We start from the raw sequence: 25,172 nt of genomic DNA on the forward strand, positions 1-25,172 counted from the left end.
TATTACATTTTCAATTGAGTTAAATGCAAATTTTATTAAATTTTCAGGACATTATTACATTATAGGAGCTACATGGTTGTAAGACCAAAATGTTCCCACAAAAAAAGGATGTTAGCAATGTTGCAGAGGCGGTTGCCATGGAGACCGGCTGCAGAGAGGCTGCACGGTTTTGCTCCGTCTGAACTGGAACAAAAACTGGGCTGCCATTTCTTCTCCATCAGTGTTTGATCTGTTTCCAGGAACCGTCTGGATGAAAGACGAGCAACTGCAGTCGTCTGGATTCTGGACGCTGCACTCGTCACTACGCGTGCAAAAGACTCTAAAAACAACGTGGAGAAGCGGTAAAGGTGCAGGAGACGTGACGCGTGGAAGCAAAATTACTCTAAAGAGACGCCTCGGTGCCGTGTTTGTGAACTAAAAATGCAAGAAAACCCACTCAAACATTCACCTTTCTAAAGAAGCCAGAAGTCAGAATTCATCTCAAGTACAAAACATTAGGAAACCCCCAGCATTTAAAGACCACAGCATGTAAGAAGAAGAAGAAGTTCCCACGTTTGTCCTTCTGCACGAGTACAAATGGAAATACGGGCGCAGCTTTAATTTGCAGCAGAATGTGAGAATAAATCAGACTTTGAATCCAAGCGAGATTAAAAACACAAACAGAAAAGACCATTGAATGTCGTCCACAATCTTGTTCTGTGAGAATTCAAAGCTCCTCCGTCTTCAGTCATTAAAAGAATAAACTTAACCCCATCTTTTTTTTCCATTCCCATTCCGTGATTTAGCCAAATAAGTCTTTCAGGTCATTGTTTGCAGACGCGCTGTGTTTCACTCCGCCTGGGTTAGCGCCGGGGGCGACGGGTTGGGAGAAGTTCTGCGGGCTGAAAAAAGGATTTCCTTGCATCCCAAACCCGCCGGGCGGCGCCGCCATGCCGATCTGAGTCTGAGCGTTCTGCGCCGGAGAGAACTGACCCATCCAGGCGCCGGTGTTGCCTCCAGGTCCCATCTGGTTGAGACTGACTCTGGGCTTGCTGGGCGTGAACAGGGAGTCCAGCGCCGACATGTCCGGGCCTTTGTTCGGCCCCTGGTTCTGGTTCTGGGCCAGGGCGCTGAAGTTGGGGGTGCTGGTGGCCGTGGCCATGCCCCCGTACAGGCTGGGGCCCGCGGGCCGGATCATCCCCCCCGTCTGGAAGCCCAGGGCCGGGGGGAAGCCGTTGGAGACCGGGGCCCCCATGGGGCCGAGGGCGGGGCCGGAGGAGGGGAAGGACATGGTGGAGCCGTGAGACGCCGAGGACAGAGACAGAGAGTTCAGAGACGTCATGTTGGTGAGGAGGGAACTGGTCAGGTCCTTGGTCTGGAACAGAAATATAAAGTTTAGCAGGTTTATCAGCGTAACAGATTCATACCTGGACTAACTTTTGCTACACGTGCTGAGGCTTCACCTGTGCGCCGGCGTTGTTGGAAGGTTTCACCGTCTGCGGCGCCAGCGGCTGCTGGCTCCTCAGCTTCGCCGCCTGCTCCTGCTCTTTAGCCAATCTCTGTTTCTCCTCAAGAGTCAGGGACATCTGAGAGCCGGGAAAAGGAAAATGAGTGCTCAGAAATCAACCGTACCACATAGTAAATGATAGGGGTGTAACGATACACTAATCTCACGATACAGTACGATACACGATATTGAGGTCACGATACGATATTATAGCAGTATTTTCTTAACGACCTTGAATGGGGTCTGACCCCCCCCCGATTAACCCTTGAGCCCCCCTGAAGGACTCAAAAGCCAAATTTAGGGGGGGTCTCAATGTTGTCAAAAAAAAAAAAAAAATTAGGCTATATAATATAATATGATAATTTGATTGTCACTAATGGTCAATTAAATATGTTTAAGAGATCGCCATATCAAGTATTCACAATTCAAAACTTTTATTGGTTTAACACAAGTCCTGCACCTTTATGTATGCAAATTAGCCATGTGCGCCAGCACAGCGCAACGACCGGCTAGTTGAGATGCCACAATAACATGGCTAAGCGGAAGCTAACTCAGAGTGTGTCACTTGCACACTTTGGGTTCACATCAAAAAAGGTGTCAGTGTGAGCCAGAGATGAGGAGAGAGACGATGTCACAACAGAAGGTCCCGTTCCTCTCCCCCCTCCGGTGAAGGAAGGTAAGTCGAGGCCGAGTGCTCCGGGGCAGATGCTACTGCGCCCCCGCTGCTGCAGTGACTTGCTTTAACTTAAGGTAAGAGGCCAGCCTGCTCAATATGGCCTGAACCCACCTGAGAGCTAATGTTTTTTTTACATTTTTGTTATTATTATTTTGCGTTATGGCCTGTTATGAGTGTGATTTGTGAATGTGTAAGCTGCGTGAACCAACCTGTTGAGAGCCATCATGTTTGTTTTTTTAATTTTGCGTGATGACCTGTTATGAGTGGAATTTGTGAACGTGTTCACATGTTTTAACACAGCTGCAGCTGTGTTAAAACATTATTTCCTGGATGGTTACATAACGTTTAATAGTCAGTCATCATTGTGATGGCTTAGGATCTGTTTAAGTGCACGTCTCCAATAGTGACATTTGTTGTTATTACTGTTATTTGAATGCACAATTCATTTTCATTGTTTTTTTTTTTTAAATCTATCTAAAAAAAATACATTAGCCTATTTTATTTGTTTATTCGTTTCTGCAATGCACTGGTCGTGCGCCAGTGTCCTATACCTGGCATTTATTCATTCATTAAGTGCACTGTGCACCAGTGTGGTGCCAATTAATGTCCTTTATTTATTTTAATTATCGGATTTAATTTGTAAATAACATTCTGCATCGTAATGCACAATTTTGCCTCCTGTTAGTAAAACAACGTGCATCTAAAATGGTTAGATGTGTGCATGTATTTGTCATAGGCGATAGTAGGCTGATTGTATTGGTTTATTGTATAGGGCCACACTGTTTAAAAAACAAAAAACAAAACAAAAAAAAAAAAGGGGACCCCCCCGAATATGGATGGGTATTTCGCACACTGTTTATGACTGTTTAAGTTTTAAAGAGAAAGCCAGGCCAACCATTTTCCACAAACTGAACTAAAAGTAAATGTCAGGTTTGCATTATGATCTTCAGTTTCATATAAGTACAAATATTTAGACACAAACTGAATAGTTTCTCTCATGTATGATTTGACTTTTTTCTTTTCCAGAAATTTAACAACTAAAATTAAATAAATAAATAAAAGTAAATAAATACATACAATTTTACATCATAAAACAGATTGATCCATGCTCACCTTATAAGTGTAAGAGATTTATTTTTGTTAAGAAGTTTGTTTTGGTAATTCAGGGTTCATTATTTTATGAATATATTCTTTATATTCTGATGTAAATCAGGGACTATAATGACACTAGTCAGTTTATCTGTAGTGATTAGTCTGTTTTAGATTGGGCGGAGTGATACGCCACAGTACGGCACTAGGTGCTGTGTTGATGTTCTAAAATCCTACACTGTTGAGGGACATTAAAGTACACTGGAACTCAGCAGAAGTTTCCCCGTGTTTATCCTACTCACCACCCCAAAAAGGTTTAATTTAATAAGGTGAAGCTTAACTCTACACCAGCCTACACGCGCCAACCAGGTGTGGTCGGCACAAATACGATGCGCGTTACTCGTCAACACGACATATTAATATTATTAACCCAATATCACGATACAGTTTGTCACCTCCACGACACGTATTGTGACATTTTTGTATCGCGAAATTTCGTGGTACGATATATTGTTACACCCCTAATAAATTATGACTTTTGTGTAGATTAAAAATCAGATCTAAAGGACAAACCCTGTTGGGCTGAGAGCTCGCTGCTGCAGATCCGTTCTCTTTCCCATTAACGTCTGCGCTGCCAAAGATGTCGTCAATCTGACGAGCAGGAAACACATACGGGACTGAGTCCAAACCATTCACGCGTGTTTTCAGGATATTTATCAAACATCATCTCTGCTAGGACTCTGGAGGAGTCGGTTCTCACCTGGTTACGGGAGCTCGGGGGGCTCTTGGCCTCGTCTGATTGGCTGCCTGGATTTGTGATATTCAGACTCCTGTTTGACAAAAGAACAACAGCCGTGTTAGTCACAGGATTACTGTCCTCATTAGGACAGATTAGACTATTCACTGATACCAATTACCGAAAACAACCAAACTAATACGGATCAAATAGTCCAGTTAAGACTTAAGAATAAAAAAGAGAAGAACTAAAGTGTGACAGAAACCTCTGCTGCTCCTGCATGACGTGCAGCTGCTCCAGTTTGGTCTTGTGTTCGGCCTCCATGCGGCTCAGCATGTCCCGGATAACCATCATGAACGAGTTGAACTGGGGACAAAAGGAACATATTAATTAAGTTTAAAAATACAAATAAAAAACTGAACTTGAAGTGACAACTTGAAGACGTGCAGGTGTTTGTCTGCGGTACCTGGTTGAGATTGAGGTTGTTGTCGATACTGAGAGAAACCAGGTGGGGTAAACTTTTGGACGCCAGGTGTTCTTTAGGAATGCCCAGTTTCTTGTGGCTGAAGGTGCACTTATAGATTCCTAAAATAAGGAGGAAGCAAGTTAAAAAAACAAGATCTTTTCACTGTTAATCCTTTTTGTAGAACATGTTAAGTTTCTTGAAAGCACTGGTTAGTTTACCTAAAATGCCCATGAGCACGGCTGGTTCCCGGGAGGGAATCTGCTGCAGGAAGGGCAGGATCTCGTCAATCACAAACCACTTGTCTAGATATTCCAGAATCTTCCCCAGACAAACCAGAGAGTTCACTCGCACCTACATGGAAACATGACACAGGTTGGATTTTCAAAAGCAACAAGAAATCTGTAAAACTGTTTAACCCTTGTGCTGTCTTTGGGTCAAAATGACCTAATTCTCCTTTCCTTCTTTCCTCCTGCTCTCTCCTTCATTCTCCCTTCCTCTTTCCTTCCTTCCTTCCTTCTTTTCTCCCCTCGTACATTCTTGCCTTGTTCTCTTCTTCCCTTCCTTCATTCTTTTTTCCCTTCCTTCATTCTTTTTTCCCTTCCTTCATTCTTTTTTCCCTTCCTTCATTCTTTTTTCCCTCCCTTCCTTCCTTCCTTCCTTCCTTCCTTCCTTCCTTCCTTCCTTCCTTCCTTCCTTCCTTCCTTCCTTCCTTCCTTCCTTCCTTCCTTCCTTCCTTCCTTCCTTCCTTCCTTCCTTCCTTCCTTCCTTCCTTCCTTCCTTCCTCCCCCCCCCCCTCCCTCCCTCCCTCCCTCCCTTCCTTCCTTCCTTCCTTCCTTCCTCCCCCCCCCCCTCCCTCCCTCCCTCCCTCCCTTCCTTCCTTCCTTCCTTCCTTCCTTCCTTCCTTCCTTCCTTCCTTCCTTCCTTCCTTCCTTCCTTCCTTCCTTCCCTCCCTCCCTCCCCTCCCTCCCTCCCTCCCTCCCTCCCTTCTCCCCTTCCTTCCTTCCTTCCTTCCTTCCTTCCTTCCTTCCTTCCTTCCTTCCTTCCTTCCTTCCTTCCTTCCTTCCTTCCTTCCTTCCTTCCTTCCTTCCTTCCTTCCTTCCTTCCTTCCTTCCTTCCTTCCTACCTTCCTTCCTTCCTTCCTTCCTTCCTCTCTTCCTCCCTTCCTTGAACCGAAGACAGCACAAGGGTTAAAGATTTACTTAATTCGAACATGCAATTAAAATCATTCATTGACTTAAAATCAGAATACAACATTCCTGACAAACAGTAGGGCAATTATGGGGAGGGTAGGAATGAAGGTAAAATAGAAATTGTGAATTGTGAAAATTATTGTGAAATAAAAAGATATAAAAAAAAAAAAAGAAACAAAAAAAAAACAAAAACAAACTCCAGTTGGCAGTGCACAAATGAACAGTAAAATGTACAGCTGTTTGAGAAGGGCAAAAGGAAACAGAGAGGACGTCTAAAATACATTTTTCAGAGGCAGATTGGAGGAAGACGAGAGGACTCACAGCGAGGGAGGACGTCTGCAGGCAGGCTGATTTGATCCGGGGGATGAGGGAATTCTTCATGGACGGGTAGTCGATCAGGTTTGCAAACGTGGGGATGATGTTCAGACACAACTCCTGGTAAAGCAGATAAGATGTTTAAATATGACGAGCAGCCAACACTGTACTATCACGATAACACTGAAGAAACAAAGAGTACCAGTAGGTAGGAGGGGAAAAAGAAGCTAAAAATACACATAATGAAGTAATCACTGAGAACTAAAACTTGAAGTAGCAAAGGGATTAAATCTATTTAAAAACACGTAAACACTCTTGGCGAACCTTCCAAAGTGAAGGCTTTTACCTATTTCCGTGTTAATGTTTATGTATGAGCTGGTGATGAAAAGCTGACAGTTTTATGGGTCACGTTAGGAGATCTGCCTGGTTTAATGTCAAAATCTGTCAAATTTGTTGGCAAGCACCAGTAATATAGTGCTGACGCACCAGTTAGAAAAAGGCATGGAGTTTTAAGAAGATAACATACAGGACTGTCTCAGAAAATTAGAATATTGTGATTTACTGTAATGCAATTACAAAAACAAAAATGTCATACATTCTGGATTCATTACAAATCAACTGAAATATTGCAAGCCTTTTATTATTTTAATATTACTGATCATGGTTTACAGTTTAAGAAAACTCAAATATCCTATCTCAAAAAAATAGAATATTCTGGGAATCTTAATCTTAAAATGTAAGCCATAATCAGCAATATTAATATAATAAAACGCTTGCAATATTTATATATTATATTTGATTTGTAATTAATCCAGAATGTATGACATTTATTTTATTTTATTTATTTATTTATTTTTTTTTAAATTGCATTACAGAAAATAAATAACTTTATCACAATATTCAAATTTTCTGAGACAGTCCTGTAAGCTTTACTTTGACATCAGTGTCTGAAAGTTCAGATAAATTAAATAGTAAATAAAAAAACTAAGAGCAATTTATTCAACTCCAAATACGTTTGGAGTATTAACACTGGCTAGTTGGGACTGAAGAACTTGTTGTTATGATTTCCATAAAACACAATGTGCTGGATGGATGTGATTTCTTTTTTACTTTAAAAGAATGAATGAGGAAAGAAAAATTATACTTTGTCCTAATACCGATGTGTGTATGTACACATGTCATAAACTGCAGTTTCTTGACTCATGAGCCTTATGTGCTGCGTTTCCATGCAGTTACAACTGGAATATTAGCAATAACACAGCCATGTAAACACCAATAACCCCTTTGAATAACCGGAATTTGCTCATATTCGGGTTTTTAAAAACCTGAATATGACCCCTGGGTTACTCCTTTTAAAACCTGAATATTGGGTCATGTAAACGCCAAACAGAATATCCCCATCAAACGGAACAGGAATTTGTTTTCTGCACATGCTCTGTTCACAAGGAATCCTGGTCTTTTGAGTCCAGGAAGTTCTTATAAACACGGAGAAAATACCGGGATAGCCAGATTTACAAGAAGGTGAGTGAAAAGTTGCGCAAAGCAGCATTTGTTTTGAATTTTGATACAGGAAGAAGAAGCGGAAATGAGGGTAATTGCGTCATCACGTTCTCTGTGCGTCGCTGGTTTGATCCAGATATCCTGAATGATTAATCACCATGTATGGGTCAATGACGAATAAGGATTTTCAACAGGTCAATTTTAAAATAATAATAAAAAGAATATCTATTGCAGTAGTTCAAACATTAAGAATGTTGTGTACACATACATTCATATAAAAATTTTAAATTAAGTGATTTCAGAGTTTTTTGTCAAAATGAATTGGCACTAGCCTTAAAAAAAGTCATGTGGTGCAACCATGATTCATATTAAAATAAATTAATTTCCTTAACATCTTGACATCTGTTTTTTTTTTTTACAAGTTTTCAGTATTATACAAAAATGGTTGTTTTTTTAATGGTCGCGCCACATGTTTTAATAAAATGGACATCAGTTAAACTTTGTTTGTATATTATGATGGAAATATAAATACAAATGTGTTGCAATCTTATACAGGACTACAAGACATTTTGGAAATCATGCCAGATAGGGCAGAAGATTGATTTAAAAACATTTAGAGTGATTTCAAAAATGTTTTCAAAACAAGAGTCCTGGTTGGACGGTCGCACCACATGACATTTTGACGCTTAAAACTACAACAAAATCTCAAATAACTAGTATTTTTTGAAAAATTCAAGTGAGTTCATACATATATACATATATATATATATATACATATATATATATATATATATATATATATATATATATATATATGGTCTTTTTTTATCCATTTAAACCTTTTTTGAATTGGAAAAAAAATCTGTTTTTCAGAAAATATAGGCGTCACGTCATTGACCCGTATACAGGGATAACCCTGTTTGCTCACGCATGAAAACGGATTATTCCCAATGTTCCAGTAACCGGAATATTGACCGTGAATTCTGACTGCATGTAAACGTAGTCACTGATATTAAGGTGGTCTGTACCTGGATCTGCACTGACGGCGCCTCCAGAGCTCGGTACACCATGGGCAGCACGCAGTTCTTGATGTCTTCTGAGGGGGTTTTGGTCAGGAGCAGGTCCATCTTTTGCAGGAATATCAGCAAGATCTGCACAACAAACACACAAAAACAGTTAGGGAGAACAATCTACATCAAGAAATCTACTAACGGATCTCTGACAGAAGATTATGGTGGTGAGTAGAAGCCACGACTGCGTTTCCAGCTGTTAGAACAGCTGTTAGTGCTACTGACATCACAACACACACACAAGCTGATCCACTACCAAGTGACCACTCACCATGTTACTAGCCTGAAGGGGCATGGAGAGAAAAATACAGAAGAAAAACATTCAGAAAGTGAGACAGAGACTCATAAAACAGCAAAGTCGGTGTTAAATCTCAAACATGCTAACTGCATCTCTTGAGCTTGTTACGATCACGGCAAAACATGCAGATTACACTGCAAGAACTCAACATCTTACCAGGAATATTTGTCTTATTTCTAGTTGAAATGTCTCATTTTTAGTCAAAAAAATCTCATTATACTTAAGACAAGACTCAAAAAACAACAATTTTCACCTGTTTCAAGTAGATTTTCACTTAAAATAAGTAGAAAAATTTGCCAGTGGAACAAGATTTTTTAGCTTGTAATGAGAAGATAAATCTTGATGATTTTTCTACTTATTTCAAGTGAAAATTTACTTGAAACAGGTGAAAATTGTCAAATAACAAGTTATTTTTCTGGTGATGACTCTTGTTTTAAGTGTAATGAGATTTTTTGACTAAAAATGAGACATTTTAACCAGAAATAAGACAAATATTCTTGTTAAGATTTTGAGTTTTTGCAGTGCAATATTATAAATAACTACTCAAAATAAGATTTAAAGTAGTTGTAAACACAAATATTAAAGTCGGTGTTAAATCTCAAACATGCTGACTGCATCTCTTGAGCTTGTTACTATTACGGCAAAACATGCAGATTACACTGCAAAAACTCAAAATCTTACCAGGAATATTTGTCTTATTTTATAGATAAAATGTCAAAAAAATCTCATTACACTTAAAACAAGAGTCCTTACCAGAAAAATAACTTGTTATTTGACAATTTACACCTGTTTCAAGTAAATTTTCACTTGAAATAAGTAGAAAAATCTGCCAGTGGGACAAGATTTATCTTCTCATTACAAGCAAAAAAATCTTGTTCCACTGGCAGATTTTTCTGCTTATTTTAAGTGAAAATCTACTTGAAACAGGTGAAAATTGTTGTTTTTCCAGTGATGAGTCTTGTTTTAAGTGTAATGAGATTTTTTTTGACTAAAAATGAGACATTTTAACTAGAAATAAGACAAATATTCTTGTTAAGATTTTGAGTTTTTGCAGATTATAATAATTCAGTTCCTTAAAGAAGCACTGCTCTAAAGATGGACGCTCCACGTCCTCCTGCAGGCGTCTAGTTCAGTGTGTGTTTCTACCTGGATGGGCTCCTGCTGCTTGAAGACGGGCGTGAGGTCGGGCAGGATCAGGCGGATGTACTCGTCCTTGGTGCATTCCTCTGCAATCAGCAGCACGTTGGGCAGCACGAACGGAACCATGTCTGGGTTCACGAACTCCGACGTCAACGCTGGCAGGATGCGATACACCACCACTCTCTGAGAAACACGGAGAGTACACGCTTGTCTCAGACTGAACAATGAGGACTGTTCAACCTGTACTGCAAGTACAACTAGAAAATAGCTATATGTACTACTAATTCTTTTGTAGATGCTTTGCATTCCCGTTTTTAATCGTTGTTTCACCTTTGGTAGCTTGGGTAGAACTTTGGGGAGACCTTTGTAGAACTGGGACTTCTGCAGGTTGTCCCTTTGGAAGAGGGAGTCGAAGTACTGCAGCGTCACCGCACCAACGTCGTCAAAGAATGGGATCTGAATTACGCACAAAAGCACAAAATATATATATTCAACCGGTTAGACCAGGTATGTTTCTATATTAGTTAGAACTGGGGGAAGATTCTTTTTTTTCATTATGCACTTCAAGAAAAAAGTCGAAATGTCGAGAAAAAAGTCGAAATGTCGAGAAAAAAGTCAAAATTTTGAGAAAAAAGTCAGAATGTCCAAATTAATGTTGAAGTACAATCTCGAGAAAAAAGTCAAAATTTCGAGAAAAAAGTCGAAATGTTGAGATTAAAAAGGAAAGGAAAAAGGAAGAAAAAAAAGAAGAGAGAAAAAGAAAAAAAAAGAAAAAAAGAAAAAAAAGAGAGAAAAAAAGGAAAAAAGAAAAAGGAAAAAAAGGAAAAAAAGGAGAAAAAAAAGAAAAGAAAAAGGATAAAAAAGAAAAAAGGAAAAAAAAAGAGAAAAAAGGAAAAAAGAGAAAAAAAGGGAAAAAAAGGAAAAAAAGAAAAGAAAAAAGAAAAAAAGGTCAAACATTTTTGAAAAAGCTCCAGGAGCCAGTACGGCGGCGCTAAAGAGCCGCGGGTTGCCGACCCCCGGGTTAGACCTAAATAACATGAGCAGAATAAGCAGTGAGGGAGACATATTTGAGATTCCATGTATTTAATGAGAACCTTAGTCATCTGGTCGGCGTCCGGGCGAACCGTCGGGGTGACACTCAGCAGCATCTTGACGTGCTCCCGCACTTCCTCAGGGATTTTCCTCAGCATCGCTGGATTCATGCTGCTCAGCTGAAAATAGAATCAACTCACATTAGTAACACACTCACATCTACATTAACATCTTAGTTTCATGTTACTTGATCTGCATCATGATGATAAAATAATGAGTCTATCATCGTTTGGAGCTGCTGATCTTAGATTATTTATATTTACTGCAGTCATCTCTGTTTTCCTCAGTGAAAACGCCTGCTCTCCCTGAGAGATGGTAAATTACTCAGAATAAGAGTACGTGTGGTTGGAAACCGTAGATTCACTCATGCACACTGCAAAAACTCAAAATCTTAACCAGAATATTTGTATTATTTCTAGTTAAAATGTCTAATTTTTAGTCAAAGAAATATCATTACACTTAAAACAAGACTCAAAAAACAACAATTTTCACCTGTTTCAAGTAGATTTTCACTTAAAATAAGTAGAAAAATCTGCCAGTGGAACAAGATTTTTTTGCTTTTAATGAGAACATAAATCTTGTCCCACTGGCAGATTTTTCTACTTATTTCAAGTGAAAATTTACTTGAAACAGGTGAAAATTGTCAAATAACCAGTTATTTTTCTGGTAATGACTCTTGTTATAGGTGTAATGAGATTTTCTGACTAAAAATTAGACATTTTAACTAGAAATAAGACAAATATTCTTGTTAAGATTTTGAGTTTTTGCAGTGCAATATTATAAATAACTACTCAAAATAAGATTTAAAGTAGTTGTAAACACAAATATTAAGATGGTAAGATAGATTTCCAGTCCTCTGTGTTTTAACAGGTTTTAACAGGGTTTTAACATGGACTCACCTGGTCCAGCTGGCGGCTGAAACTCTTAAAGATGTCGTGCTTGTTGACCTTGAAGACGGGCTTGCCCTCGTTGAACACGGCGTGCATGACGACTCCCAGAGAGTACATGTCTGAGGCCGAGTCGCAGCTGACAGACAGGATGTACTCGGGGGCCAGGTACTCGGGGTTGGGCAGGCACAGGGGAGGAAGGTTGGGCTCCCACTCCTTACACGAGTACTTCAACTACAACGGAAACAGAGACAGGAGATCGGGATGGAAAGCTGTTCCACACGGAGATCAAGAAGAAAACACACACACACACACTAGGGATGGGCGGTATGGACTAAAAAATTTATCATGATAATTTCTGGCATTTATCCCGATAACGATAAAAATGACGATAAAAAAAATACCAATTCAACTCCACCTTTGTAACTATAAATCTATCACCACTTTCAGTCTTTGGAGCCAAAACACTGCTCTAAAAGAATACTGAATGCTACTAAACTACACCAATTAAATTGAATTAATAAAAACCAATTAAATGAGTTACACCTGTACTGCAAAACTGGAATGACTCAAATGAAACAAGTTTGAAATGTAAGACCAACAACATTTATTCAAACTGTATGGCTTAAACAGTGGGATAACGGTGAAACAGCAAAAGTATCTTGTCCTTCAAGTTTTCTCAGCTTATAAAATCACAAAGTAGAAAAAAATACAACCTGATAAATAAAGAAACGGCAAATAAATAAAAGCCATCCTTTGCACTCACTGTTTTTTTGCAGACTCTGTATATAATAGATGATGTTTCCGCCACTCCGCCATGTTTGTTAAGGTTGATTTATGGTTCTGCGTTAAATCGACGCAGAGGCTACGCCGTAGGCTCTGCGTGGATTTAACGCAGAACCATAAATCAGCTTCACACAAAAACGTCATCAACGGGAATTTATAGTTTTTACCGCGAGATGATAAATTCTTACCGTGGGGAATTTTTTTTGACGGTTTATCGTGAACGGTAAAATATCGCCCATTCCTAATACACACACACACGTACCTCAGCATCTGACGGGTTATTAGAAGAGATGCTGAAGTCGAAGCCCATGATCTTCCAGGCTCCACTCTTGTTGAGAATGATATTCTCTGGACTCAAGTTTCCATGAACCATTTTAACCCCACTGTGGAGGAAGGACAAGCCCTCCGAGATCTGAAGAGAAACAAACAGTCATGAGAATTTTAAATTGTTCATTCATTTTGCCTTATTTAACTTATTGTGTTGCAGTCTGGGGCAACACATATCCAACTACCGGTAATATGAATCCTTTATTTTTACTACAGAAAACAGCACTTAGAGTTATTTACAATACGCATTACAGAGAACACGCCAACAGATTATTTATTGAATCAAGATTACTGAAACTTGATGATTTGGTGAAGTTACAGACGCTCACGATCATGTAACAGCTAAATGTAAAGCATTAGCAGAACATTTACAATACATGTTTACTTTCAGTTCAAATAATGAAGATAGTCGTAGAAAATTTAATTTTAAACATCTATTTGCCCCAACAACTTTAAAGCAGATGAGCGTTTCAATTGTTGGAATTAATTTATGGAATTCATTACATTATGATTTAAAGGGCTGTATAAACATATTTCAGTTTAAAAAGAAATGTAAAGAGAAAAAAAAGCAATGTATGGATGAAATAGTTAAGATTTATAATATATACGTATGGAGACACAATCTATCTTTGATTTTTTTGTTTTTCTTTCTTTGTGATATTAACTAAGTAATTGTGCAGAAAACTGTTATTATTGTTCAATTTTGTTTTGAGGGAGGGGCAGGTAGAATAAGATTTTCTTCTTCCTGCTCCTTTCTGCTTATGGAATATGCTTTTGATTGTGTTTTCATTTTACTTGTTTGTTTTTTCCGTTTGCATATTTCCATGATCGGAATAAATAAAAATGAAATGAAATTAAACAAACATGAAAATGTCTTTTTTTTTAATCCTCAATGAACTGGAGACACTTTAAAGACACTGGTACATCAATATTAAGCACCAGTGTGACTTGATTTGATACTGTATGTCCATCTTGAGATTGTTTTTGGATTAGGCATTGGTCTTGGCTTTAACATGAACAGGTAAAACACGAGTACTTGGATATAAATGTCAACTAAACATTTCTCAGGCTTCTGGAAAAAAAACTAATTAAAGAGGAAAAAAAAAAAAAAAAACTGAAGGCAACTGTTGGTGAAAGAAATAGTAAAAAAAAAGGGTGGAGAAAAAAACCCTGAGAGAAAGTAAATGATCATGATCCTGTCAGACTGGATAACTGGCAGGAAGGTGAGGTCTGGAATTGATCTGGTTTGACTGGATATGAGAAAGAAGAGCCTATAGATCTGTATGAACCTGGAGGAGACATGGTGCAATAACCTGCTGAACAACTACTGTATCAAGAAAACTTAGCTGTTTCTTTTATCTCAGACAAAGATTTAAGGTTATTGTTTAACTGGATAAAGTAGGAACAACTAGTGCATCACATTCAGTACAAGCAACTGCAGTCTAGAGTTCTACATACTTATTTGATTAATCAATTATTTGTGAACTCTACAGAGTGAATTATCTGGGATGTTGGACTGTTGTCTAACAACCCAATCAAAATGTAAACGTTCAGAAATAAATACACTTTTTTGACGAACCAATATTCATATACCAAGCCAGTTTATGAAAGTAATCCTTGTAGTACCCTATAATGTAATAATTTCACCCTATAATGTAATAATTTCACCCTATAATGTAATAATTTCACCCTATGATGTAATAATTTCACCCTATAATGTAATAATTTCACCCTATAATGTAATAATTTCACCCTATAATGTAATAATTTCACCCTATGATGTAATAATTTCACCCTATAATGTAATAATTTCACCCTATAATGTAATAATTTCACCCTATGATGTAATAATTTCACCCTATAATGTAATAATTTCACCCTATAATGTAATCATTTCACCCTATAATGTAATCATTTCACCCTATAATGTAATCATTTCACCCTATAATGTAATCATTTCACCCTATAATGTAATAATTTCACCCTATAATGTAATCATTTCACCCTATAATGTAATCATTTCACCCTATAATGTAATCATTTCACCCTATAATGTAATCATTTCACCCTATAATGTAATCATTTCACCCTATAATGTAATAATTTCACCCTATAATGTAATAATTTCACCCTATAATGTAATCATTTCACCCTATAATGTAATCATTTCACCCTATAATGTAATCATTTCACCCTATAATGTAATCATTTCACCCTATAATGTAATAATTTCACCCTATAATGTAATAATTTCCCCCTATAATGTAATAATTTCACCCTATAATGTAATAATTTCCCCCTATAATGTAATAATTTCCCCCTATAATGTAATAATTTCCTATAATGTAATAATTTCACCCTATAATGTAATAATTTCACCCTATAATGTAATAATTTCCCCCCTATAATGTTATAATTTCCTATAATGTAATAATTTCACCCTATAATGTAATAATTTCCTATAATGTAATAATTTCACCCTATAATGTAATAATTTCACCCTATAATGTAATAATTTCCCCCCTATAATGTTATAATTTCCTATAATGTAATAATTTCACCCTATAATGTAATAATTTCACCCTATAATGTAATAATTTCCTATAATGTAATAATTTCCTATAATGTAATAATTTCCTGAAAATGTAATAAAATTTGCATTTAACTCAATCAAAAATGTAATAAAATCCAATACTGTAATAACTTCACCAATAATGTAATAAAATATCCTGACTGATATTGTAATAACATTTTTACCAATAATGTAATACCTTATTATGTTATTGGGAATTTATTACATTTTCAGGTGGGTCTTTTTTTTTTTTTTTTTCCAAAACTGATAATGTAATACTTGACAAATAATGTAATATATATTAGGGATGGGCGGTATGGACAAAAAGTGTCATCAACGGGAATCTTTCTTTCTTTCAGGCTCATTTCTTTCTTTCAGGCTCATTTCTTTCTTTCTTTCTTTCTTTCTTTCTTTCTTTCTTTCTTTCTTTCTTTCTTTCTTTCTTTCTTTCTTTCTTTCTTTCTTTCTTTCTTTCTTTCTTTCTTTCTTTCTTTCTTTCTTTCTTTCTCTTTCTTTCTTTCTTTCTTTCTTTCTTTCTTTCCTCAATTTATCATTTTTACCGTGTGATACAAATTCTTACCGTGGGGAATTTTTTTGACGGTTTATCGTGAATGGTAAAATATCGCCCATTCCTAATATATATATGTTCATTTTCAGTCCAGAGTTCTACATTTTGTGTTTTAAGAATCTAAGAATGTTATATACGCTGGATTTGAAACACCAGAATAACTATTGGGTTAAATTTCAGACTTTGAGTTCCATGTAATAAATTCCCAATAATGTAATAAGGTATTACATTATTGGTAAAAATGTTATTACAATATCTGTCAGGATATTTTATTACATTATTGGTGAAGTTATTACATTATTGGGTTCTATTACATTTTCGATTGAGTTAAGTGCAAATGTTATTACATTTTCAGGCGTTATTACATTATGGGGTGCTACAATCCTGAAAATGATGGTGATATAAACTGACTGCTCAGCATGATTAGTTTCTCACCTGTAACAGGCCGTACTTGGTCTCCACGTCGTAGAGTTTGTACTCCTTGATGTCTCCGGGCACGGGGCTCGGCAGGTTGTCCCACTGGCCCAGCACGTTGGACAGACTGGCGAACACGGGCTCCGTGCAGAAGGCCAGGCAGTCTCTGCAGGACGGAGAGGTAAATACCGTCAGTTTAATGTCAAATCACTGCTGTCTGAGTCGCTATTCTTGGAAAGGCAGAAACAATAAGATATGCAAATGTAGGAACTGACACATTTCTGAATGTTGAGCTGTTTTAACAACTCAACCTGTGGTGAAAAGTAAGCACATGACTGTCTTTACTTCACTTTACCCTTCTTTTAATCATGTAACGGTTATGTTCACATACGGAGTTCTGGAGTTGAGGGGGGATGAGGGGGGATGGCATCCCCCCTGAAATAAAAACGGTCCAAATCATCCCCCCCTGTAAAACTTCCATCCCCCCTTTCCATCCCTTATGTCATTTCATCAATGAATGTGGTTTTACTGCTATTTCAACATTTAGAGTCATCACCAGAAAAATAACTTATTTGACAATTTCCACCTGTTTCAAGTAAATTTTCACTTGAAATACGTAGAAAAATCTGCCAGTGGGACAAGATTTATCTTATTACAAGCAAAAAAATCTCCTCTTTTTTTAAAGTGAACAAGTATTCAGTACACTGCAAAAACTCAAAATTTTACCAGGAATATTTGTCTTATTTCTAGTTAAAATGTCTCATTTTTAGTCAAAAAATCTCATTACATTTAAAACAAGAATCATTACCAGAAAAAATAACTTGTTATTTGACAATTTTCTCCTGTTTCAAGTAAATTTTCACTTGAAATAAGTAGAAAAATCTGATCTGATCAGATTTTTCTACTTATTTCAAGTGAAAATCTACTTGAAACAGGTGAAAATTGTTGTTTTTTCCAGTGATGAGTCTTGTTTTAAGTGTAATGAGATTTTTTTTACTAAAATGAGACATTTTAACTAGAAATAAGACAAATATTCCTGGTAAGATTGTGAGTTTTTGCAGTGATCCATGTTACTTATCCTGTGAAGGACAGAGTCATATTGATAAGTTCAGAAAAGTGTTTTTTATTGTTGTGTTTTGATGTATTTGATGTAAGCCCAGTGGATATTTAAACTTACAGAAGGCTGCATTTAACTGCTGCTATGTCATTCCTGCAGTATTTCTGCAGCTGTTTTGGTCACTGCTATTATTTGTAATATATTATATTATTTGTAATCAGCACAAATTATCTGTCCCCATATGATAAAATCCACCATCCCACCTGATTTTTTTTTTACAACTCCAGTACTGAAAACGGATGCACATAGAGGCAGATAAATATTATTATGAATCATTCCCTTCTCAAATGCAAATCCCCTTTTTGAGCTGCAACTAAAAGAGGAAGCAAGTTTCTCCCTGATATAAATATTGTATGAATGCATGGATTCGTGTGTGTGTGTGTTAATCACCGTGACTCTTCCAGCGGATGCTGCACCGTCAACAGACGGGGGTGACGCAATCTCGTCAGCTGTTGCACTCCTTTCTTCAGGGAATCAACGATCTGGTCCTTCTCAAATTTCTGATACTTGTCAACCGTCTTCTTGTCAAAAACAAACACGGCCACTTCCTAAAGAGTTACAGATTAAACACGAGAGTGCTGAGATTAGCAGTCTGCAGCAGCAGGTATTGTATAATGTCCTAAATTGACCTTTTTCCAGACCACAAGGCCTGTTAATGATTGATCCGTTCTGATCAAGCCTGAGCTTGTAGAACTACGACGGAGTATTAGGGCCAAACTAAGACAAAAAAAAAATGGAAATTACGAAAATAAAGTCATAATATATTGAGAATAAAGTCGTAAAATTACGAGAATAAAGTCGTAATATTACGATAATAAAGTCGTAACATTACGAGAATAAAGTCGTAATATTAGGAGAATAAAGTCGTAACATTACGAGAATAAAGTCGTAATATTAGGAGAATAAAGTCGTAACATTACGAGAATAAAGTCGTAACATTACGAGAATAAAGTCGTAACATTACGATAATAAAGTCGTAACATTACGATAATAAAGTCGTAACATTACGATAATAAAGTCGTAACATGACGATAATAAAGTCGTAACATTACGAGAATAAAGTCGTAATATTAGGAGAATAAAGTCGTAATATTACGAGAATAAAGTCGTAATATTACGAGAATAAAGTCGTAACATTACGAGAATAAAGTCGTAACATTACGAGAATAAAGTCGTAACATTACGAGAATAAAATAGTAACATTACGAGAATAAAGTCGTAACATTACGAGAATAAAGTCGTAACATTACGAGAATAAAGTCGTAACATTACGAGAATAAAGTCGTAACATTACGAGAATAAAGTCGTAACATTACGAGAATAAAGTCGTAACATTACGAGAATAATGTCGTAACATTACGAGAATAAAGTCGTAACATTACGAGAATAAAGTCGTAACATTATGGGAATAAAGTCGTAACATTATGAGAATAAAGTCGTAACATTACGAGAATAAAGTTGTAACATTACGAGAATAAAGTCGTAACATTACGAGAATAAAGTCGTAACATTACGATAATAAAGTCGTAACATTAGGAGAATAAAGTCGTAACATTACGAGAATAAAGTCGTAACATTACGAGAATAAAGTCGTAATATTACGAGAATAAAGTCGTAATATTACGAGAATAAAGTCGTAATATTACGAGAATAAAGTCGTAATAGAATAAAGTCGTAATATAATGAGAATAAAGTCGTAACATTAGAGAATAAAGTCATAATGTTGCGAGAATAAAGTCGTAATAGAATAAAGTCGTAATATTACGAGAATAAAGTCTTAACATTACGAGAATAAAGTCGTAATATTATGAGAATAAAGTCGTAACATTACGAGAATAAAGTCTTAACATTACGAGAATAAAGTCGTAATATTATGAGAATAAAGTTGTAATATTATGAGAATATAATTTATGAGAACTCTTCTCCCTGTGTAAAAATGAGGAATATTGAGCATATTGTTATATTTATATATTCATAATATATTTAATATTACGACTTTATTCTCAAAATAGTACGACTTTATTCTCGTAATGTTACGACTTTATTCTCGTAATATTACGACTTTATTCTCGTAATTTTACGACTTTATTCTCGTAATATTATGACTTTATTCTCGTAATTTTAAGACTTTATTCTCATATTATTATGACTTTATTCTCGTAATTTCCCTTTTTTTTGTCTCAGTTTGGCCCTAATACTCGTCGTATAACAAAGAGACTGTTTGGTCAGAAGAAGAAAACACACACGGACCTGTTTGGTGGACTTCTTGGTGCCGTTGTAGATCCTCCAGCACAACCCGGGACCTCCACTCGCGATGTGTCGCCCGACCTCAAACTCTCGCGTCACCGGGTTTCCCATGACGGCGCTGGTAACGTCTGCCGTTACCTTGGTAACGGTGCTCTTCAGCTTGTTCAGCATGGACTCCATGATCAGGCCGGACCTGGCGGCTGGGGAGAAAGATATAGACGATGAGCACGACGGACGGATAGACGGTTAAGAGAGCAAAACAGGAGAGACACGGTCGGGTGAATTAGGACCGAAGCACTTACAGTGCGAAGGCCCTGTTGGATCTGTAGGAATTCTTATCCTCGTTTTTATTTTTCCAGATGAAATGAGGGCCTTTTTTCCCCCTAAACGTGCCCCAAAAGTCACCAAATTTTGCACCAAGCCAGGCCGGGCGAAAAATGTGATATTTAATGGTTTGCATTAATGGACGTGGCCTAACGGCTCAACAGCGCCCCCTAGAAAACTTTGTTCCTCAAGCCCCACAATACGGTTTGACGTACATGCACGAAAATCGCTACACACCTGTATCATGTCGCAACTTAAAGAAAAGTCTCTTGGCGTCATGGCCGAAACCCAACAGGAAGTCGGCCATTTTGAATTAATCGTGTAATTTTGGCGCAATTTGTGCCATTTCTTCAGACGCTTCTTCACCCGAACTGTAACGTGCACCCAGGTGTGTTATACATCAAAATGTGCATCTCCATCCTGCAATGACGTGCATTACTTTTTCTCAGTCAAAAGCGTTACCGTGGCGACAATAGACGCCAAAAAGCGCGCCCCCCCCTTCATCTGATTGGTCCATATTTGATAAGATAAGATAATCCTTTAATAGTCCCACAGAGGAGAAATTTGCAGTATAATAGTATAAGTATAATATAATAAGTATAATAATTCCTACTTTCTGCAATAACTTTTGAATGGTTTGACATAAAGACTCATGGGTGGTGTCATCAGACTCAGTTTTGAGTCCTTGAACAAAATTGGTGCAAATTAGCCCCGCACCTTTATCTGATTGGTCCATATTTGATAGTTCCTACTTTCTACCATAACTGAAAAAGCTCCCTGGAGCTTTTTCAAAAATGTATGACATTTTTTTCTTTTTTTTCCTCTTTCCTTTCTTCTTTTTTCTTCCTTTTTTCCTTTCCTTTTTAATCTCAATATTTCGACTTTTTTCTTTAAATTTTGACTTTTTTCTCGATATTTCGACTTTTTTCTCGAAATTTCGACTTCTTTCTTGACATTTCGAGTTTTTTCTCGACATTTTGACTTTTTTCTCAACATTTCCACTTTTTTCTCAACATTTCCACTTTTTTCTCGACATTTCAACTTTTTTCTCGACATTTCAACTTTTTTCTCAAGATTGTATTTCAACAATAATCTTGACATTTCCACTTTTTTCTCAAAATTTTGACTTTTTTCTCGACATTTCGACTTTTTTTCGAAGTGCATAATGAAAAAAAAAAAATCTTCCTCCTCTAAAATATTATTTGTATTTTTCTCCTGCCTGGCCCTAACACTCTACCATAGATTCGTGTAACAAAAAGAGTCACGTGGAAAGACATTAGCAGCTACATTTGCAGCCGAGGACCCAGTTCTAACTAATATAGAAACATGCAGCATGTGTTTCTTCATTCTAAGATGATACAAGACTTTTCATTTTTTGCAGCTCCAGAAATATTTGTTTTTTGTGTTTTTGGTCCAATATGGCTCTTTCAACATTTTGGGTTGCCGACCCCTGGTCTAGAGAGTCGTGGGTGGTTTCATCCACTAAATGTCCAGCCTGAAGAATCTACATCAAGTCATACAAGCTTCCACTGCAGCCTGAACGTGCACAAGGGTGGAGGACCGTTCATCGCTGCTTGCAGCTTTAATGTGGAAGTACAATTGTTTTTTACAATCACTCAAAGAGACATTGCTGTGATTGCATCACAGCAAAGTCAGGTGACACCGACTGTAAAATGCAGCTGCATGAAAATGTGCACGTCAGACGCTCTGCCATCTTTCTGGGGACAATAAAAGCTACGACACAACAAATCTGTCTCCAGGAATATAAAATGTCGCCGAGCAAACTTTGCCACATCACATTAAGGCTCAATTGCAAAATACTTCAGAGTGACTTAAAAGCATGTTGGGAAACAGTAAGACAGTTGCTTAAAGCACTATTACTTCTTTGTAAACAACTTCTTAAGTGGGTCTCTGCTATTTTAAGTTGGAGTCCACTCCTTTGATGCTTAGTGTGAGTAGGTTTCTGGTACAAGTATATACATATATGTACAGGACTGTCTCAGAAAATTTTAATATTGTGATAAAGTTCTTTATTTTCTGTAATGCAAACATGTCATACATTCTGGATTCATTACAAATCAACTGAAATATTACAAGCCTTTTATTATTTTAATATTGCTGATCATGGTTTACAGCTTAAGAAAACTCAAATATCCTATCTAAAAAAAATAGAATATTCTGGGAATCCTAATCTTAAACTGTAAACCATAATCAGCAATATTAAAATAATAAAAGGCTTGCAATATTTCAGTTGATTTGTAATGAATCCAGAATGTAGGACATTTTTTTTTTTTTTTTTTTTTTTTTTTTTTTTTTAAATTGCATTACAGAAAATAAAGAACTTTATCACAATATTCTAATTTTCTGAGACAGTCCTGTAATTTGAGAATTAGACATAATTTAATACAGTAAAAATCAATGATACATACAGGACTGTCTCAGAAAATTAGAATATTGTGATTTTCTGTAATGCAATTAAAAAAAACTAAAATGTCATACATTCTGGATTCATTACAAATCAATTGAAATATTGCAAGCCTTTTATTATTTTAATATTGCTGATTATGGTTTACAGTTAAAGATTAAGATTCCCAGAATATTCAAATTTTTTGAGATAGGATATTTGAGTTTTCTTAAGCTGTAAACCATGATCAGTAATATTAAAATAATAAAAGGCTTGTAATATTTCAGTTGATTTGTAATGAATCCAGAATGTAGGACATCTTTGTTTTTGTAATTGCATTACAGAAAATCACAATATTCTAATTTTCTGAGACAGTCCTGTAATTTGAGAATTAGACATAATTTAATAACAATTTTTGTTTTAGTCTCTTTTTGAAAATTGAGAAAGATCCAGACTCTTTTATAGCATTTTATATCAATTTCATTCCAATTATTTGAACCTTTTACAGGTTACACTGAAACTTGTACATTTCAGTTTCCTTTTTTCTCCCTTTAAAAGTTGTTTTTCCCCTTGTGGTGTGTTCATGAGTGGAAGCATTTGATTTGATTTGATTTATTTTATTTTTGTACATGTAAAAAAAACAACACTTCATGAGAAGTTTAAGAAAACAAAACAACAAAACAAAGAATTTCATCCTTTAAAACTTGCTATCTTGATTTACATGTGCCAAAAAAGGAGTAGGAAGAAGTGTAAACTTATTTAGTCCTACCCCCATTCACTGATCATTTAACCTGTATTTATAAATACTCACACACTGTACTCACACTGCTAAATAACAGTATTATTATTATTATTATTATTATTATTATTATATACTGTAATTTACAATCTAAATTACAAAAATTTCTAGATCTAGTCAATTACAATACAGCACAACTGATGTTTAGAGCCAAGAATAATTCATTACCAGGACATATACAGGGGATACTCTTTGAAAGGGAGGGAGGTTATAACCTCAGGGGCCAACTTAATTTCAAAGTTATCAATAGACGCACAACACTGAAGAGCTTCTGTATGTCTACCTATGGTGTAAAACTTTGGAACAGCCTGAGCATAGATCTAAAACAAAGTCAAAACATATCACAATTTAAAAAAAGATATAAAGAAACTTTTTTCTCAAAATACAGTGGCGAATACAAATGTAGATATATATAGATTTATTTAATATGTGTAGATATATAGATTCATATTATGGAAATAAACATGTTATATATATGTATATGGATATATAGAGATATATTATACATACAGTATCTCTGTTAATATATATGGATATATAGTTATATGTAGATATGTTGATAAATGGATGTATATTCATGTTGATATATAGACTTATATTATGTTTTTTTGTGTTCTATAAGTAAGCTCATTGATTTTTAATATGCATATTCGAAATAAAGCTCAATAATAATAATTATACTCACACACATACTTATACATGCATACATACATGCATGCATACACATAGTTGAATATTTCTATATATTTGTACACACATGCCCATATAAATATTTATATAAATATACTTATTTATATAAATATTTATATAAATGTACTTATTTACACTATACTGCATAAAGCATAAATTGGGATGAGATGACAGAGTCTGTTATTGAGTCTTATTGAGTCTAAAAACTACATTAAACATCACACAGACATTGTGGAAAATGTGTCACTGAGTAAGTTTCAGATGTAATCTATAATGACATCAGTTTCAAAGCCATTGCATTCAAGATTAATCACAACTAATCAGAATTAAATGAATTGAATGCAGGTGAAACATGAATTCTGGCCTGAATGATTGTGAAATTCACTCATTTTCAGCCCAAACACAAAACACATAAAACACTTGTCCCAACATTTATCCTTAAAGGTTAGTAATGAGTCTAGAGCTTGTTTTAACCCGTCATGTTTGTGATTCTGCAGGATGTTTTGTATTTCAAGGCCGTTTTTAACAGCAGAACATTTTCACCTACAGCAGAAAAACACGCCACTAATGTAATAAATACAGAAACTGTGATTCAAATCTGTGGTTTAGAAATAAACAAGTTACTTACCTTAATACGTGAAAGGATCTGTGTTTGTCAGTGAAGGCTGTGAAACAGAGAAACAGCTACATGTCGGTGTCTCAGCAGCAGAACTGGGTTAGCCTGAGTTAGCCTCGCATGCTAGTGACACTCAGACACTTCCGGGTTCCTCATCCTGTCACGTGTGGCTACGTCACAATAAAATAAAATAAAATAAAATAAAATAAAATAAAATAAAATAAAATAAAATAAAATAAAATAAAATAAAATAAAGTAAAATAAAACAAATAAATAAAATAAAATAAAGTACAATAAAATAAAATAAAAAGATAAAATAAAATAATAAAACAAAATAAAATAGAACAAATAAATATAATAAAA

At 36.0% G+C, this 25,172-nt stretch overlaps 1 protein-coding gene across 2 annotated transcripts; it reads right to left on the reverse strand.

Annotated features, from left to right (window-relative positions):
• scyl2 (SCY1 like pseudokinase 2) lies at positions 1-24,877 on the reverse strand. Of its 2 annotated transcripts, XM_061714201.1 has the most exons (19): positions 24,822-24,877; positions 19,980-20,176; positions 18,120-18,277; positions 16,634-16,778; positions 12,994-13,143; positions 11,958-12,179; positions 11,061-11,177; positions 10,297-10,422; positions 9,973-10,149; positions 8,800-8,811; positions 8,487-8,609; positions 5,965-6,078; positions 4,672-4,804; positions 4,454-4,572; positions 4,253-4,353; positions 4,012-4,081; positions 3,825-3,902; positions 1,443-1,565; positions 1-1,354 (listed from the first exon to the last, which is right to left on the reverse strand). In XM_061714201.1, the coding sequence occupies exons 2-19, from the start codon at positions 20,154-20,156 to the stop codon at positions 782-784; spliced, it is 2,718 nt and encodes a 905-aa protein (XP_061570185.1). In that variant the 5' UTR covers positions 20,157-20,176; positions 24,822-24,877; the 3' UTR covers positions 1-781. The 2 variants fall into 2 exon arrangements, with proteins under 2 accessions (XP_061570185.1, XP_061570186.1); XM_061714202.1 differs by lacking the exon at positions 8,800-8,811 and having other exon boundaries at positions 2-1,354.
• Between the last annotated feature and the right edge of the window lie 295 nt (positions 24,878-25,172).

Source organism: Cololabis saira, chromosome 23 (genome assembly GCF_033807715.1).
Source record: "Cololabis saira isolate AMF1-May2022 chromosome 23, fColSai1.1, whole genome shotgun sequence".
Classification (NCBI taxonomy): Eukaryota; Metazoa; Chordata; class Actinopteri; order Beloniformes; family Belonidae; genus Cololabis; species Cololabis saira.